This window comes from Gekko japonicus, unplaced genomic scaffold, assembly GCF_001447785.1.
Source record: "Gekko japonicus isolate JY-2015 unplaced genomic scaffold, Gekko_japonicus_V1.1 scaffold239, whole genome shotgun sequence".
NCBI lineage: Eukaryota > Metazoa > Chordata > Lepidosauria > Squamata > Gekkonidae > Gekko > Gekko japonicus.
Genome location: NW_015163611.1, coordinates 1176658 through 1192765, shown reverse-complemented (window position 1 = coordinate 1192765; position 16108 = coordinate 1176658). Strand labels below are relative to the sequence as shown.

At 45.1% G+C, this 16108-nt stretch overlaps 1 protein-coding gene across 2 annotated transcripts in view; it reads right to left on the bottom strand.

Annotated features, from left to right (window-relative positions):
- Positions 1-5078: 5078 nt before the first annotated feature.
- KLHL29 (kelch like family member 29) overlaps positions 5079-16108 on the bottom strand; it is a 554920-nt gene continuing 543890 nt past the window's right edge. For both annotated transcript variants that reach the window (XM_015407338.1, XM_015407337.1), the window contains exon 13: positions 5079-5902. In XM_015407338.1, the coding sequence (XP_015262824.1) occupies positions 5719-5902 (184 nt within the window). In that variant the 3' untranslated portion in view covers positions 5079-5718. The remainder of the gene's footprint in view (positions 5903-16108) is intronic.

Here is a 16108-nt window from a genome sequence, read left to right as displayed (position 1 = left end):
AAGTGTACATCAATGGTTATCTCCGATTTGAGACTGCAGGGGTGCATCATCTACCCATTCTTAGATGATTGGCTGTTCATAGCCGACTCCCCAGGCACCCTAAGAAATTATTTGGATTGTGCTCTGCAAACCCTAAACAATCTTGGGTTCCTTATCAATGAGGAGAAATCTTGCCTTTCTCCTACTCAATCCATAGACTTCATAGGGGCTAATATTGATTCAATAAAGGGAAGGGCATTCCTACCATTATCGAGAGCTAATTATATTAGATCACAGACTGAGAAATTCTTAGTCTTCAGATTTCAGTCTGCTAGAAATGTTCAAAGATTACTAGGGTTAGTTTAGGGTTAGTTTACTACAGCAGTAACCCTGTATGTGCAGCTTTTCATGAGACTGCTCCAAAACTGGTTTCCATGAGAATTCCATCCAACTCCAGACTCACAATGGGAAAGACTTTTGATTCCCAGATCCATCTTTAGAATCCTTACTTGGTGGACCAAATTTCCTCATCTACTTAGGGCAACCCAGTTGGGAACCCATTATTTACAGATGCCTCCTTAACAGGCTGGGGTGTGCATTGTGGGGTTCATACAGCTAAGGGCCTATGGTCTGAAGCCGAAGCTAAACTACATATTAATCTGCTGGAGCTGAGAGCTATAAGGAACACTCTTGCTTCTTTTACAGAATTATTTCGAGGTTGGCGAGTGCTCCTGGCTATAGACAACATGACAGCCAAATTTTATATAAACAAGCAAGGGGACATGCGATCCATCCGTTTATGCACAGAAGTATCTTGCATATGGTGTTGGGCAATAAAGCATGGGGTGCATCTTAGCAGGCATACACATTGCAGGGCAACACAACACCTTAGTGGACATCCTAAGCAGTTATGTGTGTGTAACCCAAGAGTGGTCAATCATGAACCGTTACCTTCATCCAATTTTTTTCAGAAATGGGGATTCCACGAAATAGATTTCTTTGCAACTACAGCCAGCACCAAATGCCCCCATTTTTGCTTCAGGGCAGCAGCAGACTGCAACTCACTTGGGGATGTGTTCCAGCTATACTGGCATGGGCACCTGTTTTATGCATTCCCCGTTTTGGTATTCTTCACAGGGTGGTTGCCAAACTGAAGACAAAGCAACTTGCATACTTCTCACACCCTACTGGCCGAGATGGGACTAGTTCCCACTGCTCTGGAACCTGGTAAGAGGATCTCACAAATCCCTCCCATTGGAGGAGGACTTTCTACAAGTAGGACCGCTCTACCACCCCGGGCTCAGATCCTTACACTTGACTGCTTGGTTGATCAACCCCTACTGCCATTGACACGGAGGGTGACAGAGGTAAAGATCGCCTCACACAGACCTTCTACAAGAAGGTCATATGAGTATAAATGGAAGAGGTTCTCCATATGGGCTAACAAACAAAGGATTAGTCCAGAAACCTGTGACACATATAAGATATTTGAGTACCTCCTTACCCTGAAGGATGAGGGCTTAGCAACTTCACCTATTAAAGTCCACTTGGCTGCGATTTCGGCTTTTCATGAGACAGTAAAGAATTCTACAGTTTTCTCCACTGAGGGGTGTAAAAGATTCCTTAAAGGTTTGTTGGATTTATACCTGTTGTACACCCTGTCCCTCAATGGAGTTTATCTTTGGTTTTGTCCAGATTGATTTATAAACCATTTGAACCGATAGCGAGGTCTGATTTGTCTTTTCTTTCATATAAGACAGCATTTTTGGTAGCTATCACCTCTGCTTGCAGGGTAGGGGAACTAAGCGCACTTTGCTGTGATCCTCCCTTTCTGAAATTCCATATAGATAAAGTGGTGCTGAGACCCTGCCTGGAATTCCTTCCTAAGATAGTGTCTCGGTGTCATATGGATCAGGACATCACCCTTCCATTTTTCCCCCCTTCCCCAACTTCTACATCAGAAAAAAACATTAGATGTTAGAAGGGCTCTCCTCTTTTATTTAAAAAGAACAGACGGCTTTTAGGAGGGACAAGAAATTATCTGTTTCAGAGGCCTCAATAAAGGGAAGGCACAGACCTTGTCTAGATGGCTAGTTTCCACAATTAGAGCAGCATACACTTTTGCACAGACCTTGTCTAGATGTTTGTTTCCACAATTAGAGCAGCATACACTGAAACAGGTAGGAGCTGTCCAGTCACTGTGTCATCTGCACACTCTATGAGGGCTCAAGCTTCATTGGAAGCCTTCTCATCCAGGCTACCTCTCGATGTATGCAAGGCAGCCACTTGGTCAACACCCTTGATTTTTGTACGGCATTACTCCATGGATGTCGACTCCCGTAGTGAGGCAGCTGGGGAGAAAGCGGTGTTCTTCTGCTGATCCAGCCCACACCTTCCCCCTTGGTAAGTGAACTTGCTAATCTCTCGTGGGACTGCACAGAAGCCACGAAGATGAGAACAGGATTGCACTTACCTGTAACCATTGTTCATCGAGTGGTCTTCTGTGCAGGGACACATCCCTCCCTCCTGCCCCTGCTGGGGGAAGTGAAGGGAGAACTGAGGGGAGAGTGCTCACTCCTCCTCTGTCATGTGACCCTTTGGGTGGGAAAGGCTATGCCAAAGATGGAGGGGAGGGGGAGCACTCTTGGGCTCCAGAAACTTCTCTATAAAGCTTGCTAGCTCCTCTCTGTGGTCGGCCTGCGAAAGCGCAGTTTCCATGTGTGCCTGCACAGAAGACCACTCGATTAACACCGTTTACAGGTAAGTGCAACCCTGTTTTCTCAGAAGAGAGTTTGTGGATTGCTTCTCTGAGACAAGGGAAGTGTTTTACCAAAGAGTTGAAGTGCCTTCCAGTTCTCATGCATTAAAATATCAAGGCACAAAAGGTGTGAGATGGGACCAGTGGACTGTTTGTGAGATACTGATGTGCAAACCAAAGAGAATGTTGTGATAGTTGATGGAAAACATGCCATAGATGTTCAACAGCAGCTGGTGGGGAAAATCCATTCTAGATTCCGTATTTCCAAAGATTTTTGTTTTGGCAGTTGAGACTGGAAAGGAAGCTTTGTTAAGATCAACACTATAATGTTGCTCTTGTTTGTTTAAAACAAAGTCCAATTAATGCTGAATCTAGATCTAGAAATAGATTTATTTTAACAAGAACTTAACAGTAAACATATATACAATATCATTACAGAAAACCCTGTGTTTTTAGTGTTCACAGAAACAGCCAGTTTTGTTCCAGTGTGAGAAAAGAAGAAATAAGATAAATTTGGAGATGTTGAATGTTTAGCAAGGCTTACAAGTTAGCACCTCCTTTGGAGGTAGAAACACCAATGCTAAAATTTTACCTGCCCCAGGCAGTTAGGAACTTGCATGCCAATCTTTTTGGGTCCACATTTGCACCGTGGTTGATAAATATTTCACTTGACTTTTCTCCCCCTTCAGTGAATAAAACTGCATAAGCCTGAATGGTATCGTCCATATGTTCTGCCTAAGCGAATATTTCTTTTGAAATATGGCAAGATACAAGTTATCTACTAATAATCTGCTTTGTATAAATTTCTCCTTAACAAAATAACTTTAATGTAATTGGCCAGCCATCTGTCATATGCTTATCCAAAACTTTCCAATTAAAAAAACCCAAACTTATTTGGTATCAAAATCAACTAGCCATTTGCTGCTGTTCTCTGGCTAATTAAAAGTCAGAATAAGGCTGTGATTCTAGCCACACTTGCTGTAAAGAGACCCGTTTCAAATGGATGGGTCTTGCTTTTAAGTTAATGTGCTTAAGAGCAAGTGCAGATGTCACACATCCGCTGGAGAGATACTCCCCAAAATAGCATCCCCTTTGGTGAGCCTCTCTCTGGTCCCCGTAGTATTTAGGAGCACTCACCATATGATACAGTTATCATGCTGTGATTTGCCTTGCCCCCCCCCCCCAGCAAGCATCAACGAAGGACATGATGTAAGAAACCTCACAGCATGATAATGCTACACTGTGCGGTGGATGTGACTGGAGGGACACTCCTCGACAGCATCCCCTGTGGAGGCACGACAGCTGCTCCCACTAAGTTAATGGATCACAGCCCCCTTGAGAGTGCAATCTTGATGTCATTCATTTCCAACGGCAAAGACTTTCAGTGAAGGTTGGTTTTCCCTCTATGACTACAGTAGCGGGCCACAGTGTACCTCTGATTAAAAAAGGGTCTCTTTCAAATGACCAGGATGAAGTTCAGTGAAAGATCGAGGGCGTGTGTGTCTGCTTCTGTTTTTCTTCCCGGCTGAAGCAAAGAAGATCAGCAATAGGCTGGTGTGTTGTGTGTCATTATAAGATACTTTTGTTGTTACCTTCGCGACCCTATTATACCAGCCGTCTCACATCTGATCTCTTCCATTTACAGTTTTATAAAGAAATTTCCACATCACAATGCTTCTCTGAATATACAATATTTTAATATACATATAAAAATATAGCCCTGCTGTGTATATACTTACAACTCTACACAGTAACCTTTCTCCCCCCCACCTTCTCTCTAATGTCGGCTCTAACTCGATGCATTTTCAGTAAAACCCTGTGTAGTGAGAAGCTGCAAAAAAAAAAAAGCACTTATTCTTTGAAAAACAGCCATTGAAGCCTCTTGAAGAGAAAGGGGTTTCCTTAAGACTTCTGCATATTCTTGGGAGAGGGAAGGGGCGGAGAGAGAGAGTGTGAAAAAATAGACGAGATCTTATAGATTCATTTGTCAAAAATATAGACAGAAGCATATATTCCTGGCTAGTGGACTGTCACTCGGTGGTGAACTCAACCCCCCAACACAAGCCAACGCCTCAAATAACTGGCCCCCAAAATATAGAAACCCAACACAGAATTTTTGTCCTAAACTTAGATTAGATAAATAAAAAGTTTAATAAAAGCTCCTAGATGCCTCTTGCTTTACAGAAACTGAGCTGTCGTTTTTGTTCGTACAGTAGAAAAAACAGTAGAAAGGCAGAAATGAGCCCTTCCCATGACCACACATTCACATTGGCATACGACATCAGGAAAAAAAAACACCCTCTTTTTTTGTTTTGTTAAAAGGACATGGAATGCTAGTAGACAGACAGACACACCTTTCTATCCTTTATTAGCTCTGCTCTAAAGAGCTGTGGAAAAAGACGTTTGCTTTGATGGAAGACTGGCCTCAATCTACGCAGTCTGTCACCTCAAGTTCTCTCTCTCGGTCACTGGCATTGGAAAGCAGGTTGTTGGTTTTAAAAACAAAAGTAGCAATCAAGGTGTGGTAAGGGCACTTTGACCTTCCTTTCTTAAGAGCCCCCCCTGATGTTTAATGTGTAATACCAAAACCTAATTGCTGCAGTTGTTTCAAGAATCTTCTTCTCTAGGAGGAGAATGCAGATTCTTTCCCCCCTCCCAGCGAGTTGATCATCCTGTGAGAACCGCTATTGCACCTGGGTAGAAAAAAAACACACACACCCTATGTCAGTAAAGTGCCACTATGACATCTAGCGGCATGCCTGTGTAAAGTTACACAACTGTGGACATAGCACGGAGCTCTCTGCTCCTCATTCACCAAAAGGTGAGGATGGATTTCTACATTCAATGTAGAGACGGTTGTCATTATTAGAGCAACATATGCATCAATTGGATTTCCTTGACTTTTCTCCGCTGTGACAGTTCCTCCCTTGGCCTGCTGTAGGCAGGTGGCAGTCAGTTGGACATCCAAGTCCTCGTCGGCATCAACCGCTCTGAATGTATTTTTTAATTACTACGCAGCCATGTCGGAACACGGGACACGGCATGTTGGGCAGAAGCGTCCATGTGTTTGTCTTGGGGTCGTAGGCTTCCATGTTTCCTAGAGCTGGCCCTTCGCTACTGACAATTCCACCAGTGGTGTAAATTTTCCCATCAAGCACGACCGCACTGCGCAGAAAAGAGAGAGAGAGAGAGAGGTGATGATGAGGACAGGTAAGAATATCTTACTGATCACTAAATGACTGAGGCTGCTCCTTGGAAGGAAAGCATGAGCGCCAGCCAGGGCTCTTTTTGTAGAAAAAGCCCAGCAGGAACTCATTAGCATAATAGGCCACACCCAACAGCAGGAACTCATTAGCATATTGGGCCACACCTCTGACAGCACAGCTCATTAGCACATTAGGCCGCACCCACGTGTTACCAGAAGTGTGGTCATCCAGCCACACCCACCTTTTGCTTGTTATTCTGTTTACCTTGTTTGTTGTCAAAACCCAGGGCCTTTTTTGTAGCAGGAACTCCTTTGCATGTTAGGCCACACACCCCTAATGTAGCCAATCCTAATGAGTTTCTGCTGTTGGGTGTGGCCTATTATGCTAATAAGTTCCTGCTGGGCGTGGCCAACTTGGGAGCCAGCCGGAACTCCGTTCTTGTGCGTTCCTGCCCAAAAATAGCCCTGGCGCCAGCACCATTTTAGTTACAGAGCCTTACGAGCACCGTTAAGCTTAGTTCACCTTCATGTCCAAAATGTGTGGAGTCTCTCAAGCTCAGGGGGGGGGGGGTTCACTATTTTGGTGATTCCCTGAAGCAGGGGAAATGGCACAGCCAACATGGACGTTACTAGGATTTCTTCCCGTACCATGTACCTAAGACAATGGAAACTGGAGGACTGCCGTTGCCTCTCCATCTGTTGCTGGCAAATGGTATTCAAATTCCAGCACCATGGAGGGCAGCCCCTTGCCAAGGCAATTGATATTGCAGCCTGATTTTGCTCTAAGCAACAGAGCATGCCAAAAGGGTTACCTGCCACTGTAATCACTTTCCCACTGCAACATGTCCCAAGGTAAGAGCAAAAATAAAAAAGAGGGAGTGGTGTCTGACCTGGAAATGAAATAACATTTGGGTTGTAGTCTAGGAACCTCCCCAATTTAGTACAGATATTTGGGAGAATTCCTAGAGCATCGTCCAGGAGTGACACCCTTCCGGATCAGACACTGCCCTCCCCATCACCCACTATGCTGCAGACAGAGGCCTAGCTGCTGTAATAAAAGCACAAAAGACCTTAAAGTCAACAAACAAGGCAGAGGATGTCCCATAGAACAAGGAAACATCTACAGCTGAAGAAAACAAGAAAACGTCCTTCCTAGGTATGCCAGACGTTTCAAAGCATTCTTCCTCAGTTATACGGCTGAAAATTGGAACCTGATTTCCACAGTAAGCTTATGTTTCTTCAGCTAATAAAAGTACAGGCAAAGCTTGCTGTGAGACACACTACAGTCTTCTGCAGATCTTTCAAAGCAAGCAGAATTTCAGTGTGAATAAAGGGACCACCTTTTCCATCCTGGGTCTGCCTACCCTGCCTGTACTTGAACACAAAGCCACATGCTGAATGTCTGAAGGGGGCCTATCAGGCCTGTAGCCGGGGGGGGGATTTGCCCCCCCAGATGAGTGCTGCCCCCTGTGGACAAAAGTATATATTTTTAAAAAAATAAAGAGTGAGATGTGCATGGGGGTTCAAAAATGACCCTGGGTACAGTCAGGGAAGCTTCAGTCTCATTTTCTTTTTTTCTGAGCTGAAAAATAAATAGGTTTTCAAAATGCAAATAAAATGAAATAAAATAAAATTGCAAAAAATAAAATCAAACTACAAAATGCAAATGAGAGAGAGTTGGAGATTCCCTCCCCGGCTTACACAGAAAAGCAGCCTGGAATCGAGTCTCCAATCGAAAGGACTAGAGGTTGCAGTGGAGCCAGAGCTGCTGCTGCAAGAGGAGCAGCTGCTCTGAGCCTGCCTCAGCAAGGCAGGTGGGGTATAAATCCAATAAATAAATAAATAAATAATAACACTAGCTCCCCCCCTTCAAGAGTGCTATCAAGAAAAATAGGAGATTGTTTTAAATTTGCATACAAGTTATCTTTGGTAATGAATTTTTTCATGCACTTCTTTTAAAAGGTAGGGTGTGATATTCAGGGCTGTCTTCCTTTGGTATATTTTAAGATGCAATGGTTCACATTTTCGAGGTGTTATTAAAAAGTGTAATTACGTTTTTAAAATATCTGGTATCTTTCCCCTGTGATACTCTGAGAGGCACACACACACACACACACACACACACACAAGACTGATACCCGTGCTTCGCTATGGTATTTCAGTTCCGTAAATCCAGTGATCTATGTCTAATAATGTGACGTTTGAAATGCAACATTTGTTGTAGGAATTCTAATGGAGAAGATTGTAGTGTAAGAAATGAAGTGAGACAGATGTGCTCCGACAGGTGTGTCCACGCGGTCGTTGCAGTGGGGGGGGGGGGGGGGGGAGAGAAGGCAGCAGCCTGCCAGTCACTTGGAAAACAATTCAGGGAACACATTTTGCCCCCCCTTACCCCTTTAGGGACTGTGTTTCTCAGAAATCTCTTCATAGTGGGGGTTGATGTCATAGTAGGAATGTACTCCCCTTATTTTGGGTTTCTTGGTGCAGGGGTTTGGCCTGGGCATTGAAAATATTTTTTGGGGGTGCAAGGCATACTCCCCCCCTTCCCCCCCCCCCCAATGCTTCTCATTTATGTTACATTTAAGTGAGACATAACTATATATTCAAAACTACATCGGAGCAATCAGATATTAATCAAGTTAATATGAACCAATTTTCTAGAACCCACACTGTGAGAACCTAATACAGGAAACCACTTTTCTATAAATTTGGGATATATTTCCATAGTGGGTGGGAGTGTGGCTAAAGCCATTGAGGAAGCTGGGCCAGCAGCATCACTAAGGTGATCCTGCTGGGGCAGCCTCCCTGATGCATTAAATTACCCTGGCCCTGCTCCTACACCTGATAGACACCCACCTGTCTTATGTAAGGAGAGGATTGTGTTTAAAGGCATTGGGGAGGCTGGGCCAGCAGCAGTACTAAGGCAATCCTGCTAAGCAAGCCTCCCCAACAGCTGTAAGCATCCCACCCCGCTTCTACACCTGACAGGCAGTGTAGGAGGGAGACGGGTATTGCAAGTCATTGTGGAGGCTGGGCCAGCAGGATTGCTAAGGCGTTACTGCTGAGGTGGACTACCTGATGGCTTTAAGCATCCTGTACAGACAGCTACCTGTCAGGTGGAAGAGGTGGAGGGGAGCATGTCTGAAGCCATCAGGGAGGCTGAGCCAGCAGCATTGCTGCATCTCACAGGTGGTTGGCCATTCCTGGTTTCCTCAACTGTCATTAGCTCTCTGCAGTCTCCTGTAACATTTTTTAACCTCAGAACACTGAGGTCTGCAGTTGACCAATCAGAGAGTGGGCGGGGGCAAGGAGGCAGCAGCCTGGCAGCCACATAGGAAGCAATCGGGGAAGCATATTTTAACCCTTTTGATGCCCTTAGGGGTCCAATTTCTAAAAATCCCTTCTTAGTGAGCATTTGTATCATGGTAGGAGTGCTCTCCCCAAATGTTGTATTTCTAGGTCCAGGGGTTTGGCCTGGTCGTTGACTTTACAGTGAGGGGATTTGCTTTTATATATATTTCTGAGCCTCTGTCCATTATTTTTGAGAATTCTTGGAGAACAGGTGAGGTGCCAGAAGATTGGAGGCGGGCAAATATTGTCCCCATCTTCAAGAAGGGGAAAAAGGAGGATCTGGGTAACTATCAACCTGCCAGTTTGACATCTATACCTGGGAAAGTTTTAGAACAAATCATCAAACAGACAGTCCTTGAGCATTTAGAAAGGACAGCTGTGATTACTAAGAGCCAGCATGGGTTTCTCAAGAACAAGTCATGTCAGACTAACCTTATCTCTTTTTTTGAGAAAGTTACTACCTTGCTGGATCAGGGGAATGCTGTAGACATAGTTTATCTTGATTTCAGTAAGACTTTTGATAAGGTTCCACATAATATTCTTGTTGGCAAACTGGAAAAATGTGGTTTGGATCCTATGACTGTTAGGTGGATCTGTAACTGGTTGACAGATTGCACCCAAAGAGTGCTTGTGAATGGTTCCTCATCTTCTTGGGAGAGGAATGACAAGTGGAATGCCTCAAGGATCTGTCCTGGGACCTGTTTTGTTCAACATCTTTATCAATTATTTGGATGAAGGGATAGAGGGAATGCTTATTAAATTTGCAGATGATACTAAATTGAGTGGGGTAGCAAGTATGGTAGAAGACAGAGTCAGGATACAGGATGATCTTGACAGGCTGGAAAATTGGGCTAAGACAAATAAAATGAATTTCAATGGGGATAAATGTCATGTTCTGCATTTAGGTAGGAAAAATCAAATGCATAATTATAGGTTGGGGAAGACTTGTCTTGGCAGTAGTATGTGCGAAAAGGATCTAGGGGTCTTAGCAGACAATACATTGAACATGAGTCAGCAGTGTAATGCGATTGCTAAAAAGGCAAATGTGATTTTGGGCTGTATCAACAGAAGTATAGTGCCCAGATCACGTGAAGTGATGGTACCACTTTGCTCTGCTCTGGTTAGACCTCACCTAGAGTATTGTGTTCAGTTTTGGGCACCACAATTTAAGAAGGATATAGATAAGCTGGAACATGTCCAGAGGAGAGCAACGAAGATGGTGATGGGTCTGGAGACCAAGTCCTGTGAGGAAAGGTTGAAGAAGCTGGGTATGTTTAGCCTGGAGAGGAGATGACTGAGAGGTGATACGATAACCATCTTCAAGTACTTGAAGGGCTGTCATATAGAGGATGGTGCAGAGTTGTTCTCTGTTGCCCCAGAAGGTCGGACCAAAACCAATGAGTTGAAATTAAATCAGAGCAGTTTTCGGCTTAACATTAGGAAGAACTTTCTGACAGAGCAGTTCCTCAGTGGAACAGGCTTCCTTGGGAGTTGGTGGGCTCTCCTTTGGAGGTTTTCAAACAGAGGCTAGATGACCATCTGACAGCAGTGCTGATTGTGTGAACTTGGGCGGATCACAAGAAGGGAGGGCAGGAAGGGTTGCCTCAGTGCTTAGTTCTCGTGGCCCTTTCTGACACGCCCATGGAAATGCTGATTGCCACTTTGGGGTCAGGAAGCAATTTTTCTCCAGGCCAGTTTGGCCAGGGATCCTGGAGGTTTTTTTGTCATCTTCTGGGCATGGAACAGAGGTCACTGGGGGTGTCAAGGGGGAGGTATTTGTGAACTTCCTGCATTGTGCAGGGGGTTGGACTAGATGACCCTGGAGATCCCTTCCAACTCTATGATTCTAGGATTCTATATATAGATATATGGGTTCCCTGGCAGTCTCCCATCTTGGCACCATCCAGACTTCAGTAGGGTTGCTTCAAAAAATGCCTTCCCAAACTAGGGTTGCCAGATAAATTTTTAACAAACTCCACACACAGTGAGGCTCCACCCCCTCCTCCCAGGCTCCACCCCACATTCTAGGGCAAACAGTGTGAAGTGCGCTGTTTGAGTGGGCAGTGGAGCTCCCAGCCCCATGTGCAGCAGTGGGTGCTATTTCGTGCTGGGCACCTTCTTCCCAGGGCAAACAGTGTGGAGACTGTTCTACTTGCCCTGCCAGGGGCACCTCAGCACAGCTTCAGCACTACCAGTTGACCTGGACAGGCCAGTGTATTGACTGACTGACTGGGGGAAACACTGGAAAAAAAATTACATTCCAATATTTTTCCGGGTTTTTTCCTTGGACTGTCAGTGAAAATACCGGACTGTCCAGGTCAATAGTGGACACTTGGCAACCTTATGCCAAGCATGTCTCAGCACAGGTGTGTCAATAAACAAAACAGTTGCTTAATTGGTACAAGCAGCCTTCATATCCCACTCTGTATTGCTTCCTCCAATTCTGGCACTGCAGCTGCTAAAAAACGCACAGAACCTGGGGGTCCTGATGGGGCAAATGAAGGGATAGGTACCCTTTATATCAGAATTTGTGCATTAGGCTGTAGTCGGGGAGAAAGCTGGTTTTTCTTTAAGGGGAAATTCAGCTTCACTGCTAGCTTCGTTTTATAGCTGCAATTCTCTTTTTTTTTTTTGGTCCTCTGTCCGGGCATCTGTTATGAAGATATTACTGATGGCTGACATGTTAAGATAATTGCAGTAATTAGGGTGCAGCTTTGTTGCTTAGATCTATTAATACGAGAAGATTAAAGGAATACGTGTTGTCAGAACCTGGAAGGAAAAAGCGGACGCCCACCAGGAATAGCTGAGATCAAGCAGGCACAAGGCTTACGCAGCGACACAAGAGCAATGGCGTGCCAGCTTGATAGCAGAGGTTAGAGCAGGGGTGGCCGGACTGTGGCTCGGGAGCTGGACGCGGCTCTTTCACACATATTGTGTGGCTCCCGGCAGGGCCTTCCCTTCCCCAGCCAGTGTTCTTTCCACCTGTCTTTCTCTTTTTCTCTCTTTCTCCCTTCCTTTCTTTCTCGCTCTTCCTCCCTCCCTCCACCACCTATTTGCTTTCTTTGTTTCTCTCTTTCTCTTTCCACCTCTTTCATTCTTTCTTTCCACCTCTCTCTCTCTCTCAGACAAATAAATATCATTAGCAAACAAATAAATATCATTGGACAAATAAATATTATCAGTATCTGTTTTTACCCCTTTTGTTTTTATTTTGGCAGTCTCATCTAATGTTAATAAAAAGCAAATCTGCATATTTTCCAATAAAAATGAGAGTGTAATATCTGTTCATGACTTGCAGCTCAACATCTGACATTTATGTTATGTTTGCACCTCCCCCCCCCCCCATTGTGCCATGGAAACTTGCTGGGTGACCTTAGGCCAGGCACACACTCTCAGCCTAAACAACCTCACTGGGCTGCTGTGAGGATAAAAAAAAGGGAGAGAAGACTAATGTAAGCTACTTTGGGGTCTCCACTGGGGAGAAAAGGGGGGTATAAATGAAGTAAACAAACATACTTGAGAGCCAGTTTGGTGTAGTGGTTAAGTGGGCGGACTCTAATCTGGGAGAACCGGGTTTGATTCCCCACTTCTCCAATTGCGGCTGCTGGATGACCTTGGGCAAGCCATAGTTCTGTCAGAGGTGTTCTTGAAAAGAGCAGTTTCTGTCAGAGCTCTCTCAGCCCCACCTACCTCACAGGGTGTCTGTTGTGGGGAGGGGAAGGGAAAGGAGTTTGTAAGCCGCTCTGAAACTCCGAGTGAAGGTTGGGGTATAAATACAATCTCTTCTTTTAAAGTGTTGTTTTATGGTCCACTTTTAGCCTGTGGACTGTTTTATAGATGTTATCGTAGACTGCTCAGTGCTTCTTTGATATTTCTGTGATGTTACTGAGAGCAACATGGTGTAGTGGTTACAGTTGCAGACTAGGGTCTGGGAAACCCAGGTTTGAATCCCCACCCTGCCATGGAAGCTCACTGCACTGGGTCACCTTGGGCTAGTCACTCAAGACCTCCATGACCTCACTGCGTTCTTAATGAAGGCAAAATGGAGGAAGACCACATGGCATGCTGAGCGCAAAAGCTTGAATGGCTGCTTTGATGTGTGTTTGCTGGAGGATTTTTTTTTGGGGGGGGGGGTTAAATGCACTGAATTAATCCCCCCAAGTATAAATTACTGGACACAGTCTTTGTCTGATGACTCTTAAGGTGGGGGTGGGGTGTATGGCCTTGCTCTGAAGCTCTCCCAATCCCCTTCCCCTTAGGTGACAGGCTTATTCCCTTTTGTTTATCACTGCCATTCCACCTGCTGTCTTGGCCTTGCCATGATCGCTACAATAAAAACTGCACACGAAATACCACATGATGCCATGGCTGGACAGCCTAGGAAGATTTCCCCCCCATCCACTTGATCTTCCTCTGCTTCAAATACTTTCGGAAAGCTCTAAAGGGCCCAGCGTCTTAACAGGGAACAACGAATGCGTCACGGTATGTATATTCTGGACAACGGCGATTCAAATGGCAATAGCAGAGGGTACGAAAAACATTGGAACTTAATTGGGCAGACAATAAATTACTAAATGACAGTTTTGCTTGGGTACTGGGTTTTAACTAAGTTCTTACAAGCTCTTTCATTAGTGACCACTGAAAGCAATATTTTCCCTGAGACCAGATGTGATTAAACTAGCATTTCGAGCAGCAGAATGCTCATTAACATCTGGTGAGATATTTTGCTCCGTGCTGAATCATCAATATCACTTTGCTCTGAAGCAGCGATGACTGCTTGGCTGTGTCTTAGGGGACTCCAGTGTTGCTGGTCTTTAACAGCCGTCCCTTATTTAGAAGCTTATAGCTGCAAGATATTTTACTGTCTCTGCTTGACTCAACCATAAACATCCATCCTTGTCCAGATGCAGCATTTCAATGCAGAAATATTCTCTCTAGCTGTCCTTGAGGTTATAAAAAACCCCAATTTAAGTAACTAAATTAGCATGTTCGTGAACATTACATACTTTCTAATTCTTGCAGCCCATTTTAGTAACTGAGAATGGACACAGAGCTCGCTACTTGGTTCCCTGGAACTGCCCCAGAAAGCCATTAAAAAAACAAACCGGAGAACTACTTTAAAACGACAACAACCACCTTTGCAATAGAATCATAGAATCAAAAAGTTGGAAGGGGCCATACAGACCATCTAGTCCAACCCTCTGCCCAATGCAGGACCAGCCTAAAGCATCTCTGACAAATATTCGTCCAGCCTCTTCTTGAAAGCTGTCAGTGAAGGGGAGCTAACTCTAGGCAGCTGATTCCACCACTGAACCACTCTGACCATGAAAAAGTTTTCCCTAATATCCAGCCGATACCTTTCTGCATGTAATTTAAACCCGTTGCTTCGGATCCTATCTTCTGCTGCCAACTGGAACAGCTCCTTGCCCTCCTCCAAATGACAGCCTTTCAAATTTTTAAAGAGAGCAATATTTACACACAAAAAAGCCACCCACAACTGTCATCCCAATGAAACGTCTCTGCACCAGAAGAAGAAAATTCTACCCTCAGAATACCTGGTTTCTCTATTTTCATTCTGATTCTACAACTGCACTATTTTCTCCACTGCCGATACTTTTCAGACAGATCTATTCAAGTAACCGAGCAGAACCCAACAGGACATTGCTATGAAATCATAGGTACTGCATATTTTAACGTGTAAATACTACTGGATAAGTCGGGCTGCTGTGCTGATAGCTGTCAGGATAAGTCCATGCATTCTGTAGCAATCTCATGCCAATGGTTAACATGGGACAATAGACATCTGGATTTTCCTCTGCACTGGCTGATACTTCTGCCCTAGGCTTACCAGGCTGCTGCAGAGGGCAACCTCTCACCTCTGCTTTCGGAGTGGGAGATGTGGTGACATCACTTCTGGGTGCTGGCACTGTGCCCATAACCCCCTAGGAACTTCCCCAGTTTCTGTGGTCTTCACCATCTGGCCTGGTAAGGCTTACTCTTACTGGCAGTGACCGTCCCATCCTTGCTACCTGATATCCTTGCTACCAGAGATGCCAGGGAGTGAACCACATACGCACACAAGTGCCATCACGTCACAACCAACTTATGGTGGATCCAGCAAGGGGCTGTCAAGCCAAGTGAGAAGCTGACATGGTTTGCCCTCGCCTCCTTCTGCAGAGTCTTCCTCGCTGGTTTCCCATTCAAATACCGACCTTGCTTATCTTCTGAGATCTGGCTATGCCACAGCACCTTTTCTTCTAGGGACTGAACTAGGGCCCCCCAAACCAAGAGCTTTGTCACTGAGTTGTATCTCTTCCCTTAACTTACCAAGAACAACACAAAAAGGGTTGGAGCACTTTCCCTATGAGGAAAGGTTAAAGCGCTTAGGGCTCCTTAACTTGGAGAAACGACAACTGAGGGGAGACATGATTGAGGTTTATAAGATTATGCATGGGATAGAGCAGGTAGAGAAAGAGGTACTTTTCTCCCTTTCTCACAATACAAGAACTCGTGGGCACTCCATGAAATTGCTGAGCGGTCGGATTAGAACGGATAAAAGGAAGTACTTCTTCACCCAAAGAGTGATTAACACATGGAATTCACTGCCACAGGAGGAGGTGGCGGCGGCTACAAGCATGGACGGTTTCAAAAGGGAATTAGATAAGCACAAGAGAAAAGACCCGCAAAACTCGCAGGGGGGGCGGGGGAGGAACTCAGCAGGCGGAGGAAGAAGCAGGTAAGCTTACCCCCTCCCGTCGGTTCCCCCGTCTCCTCCACCCCCGGCTCGCCACCCCTCCAGTCTCTCTCCCCCCCTC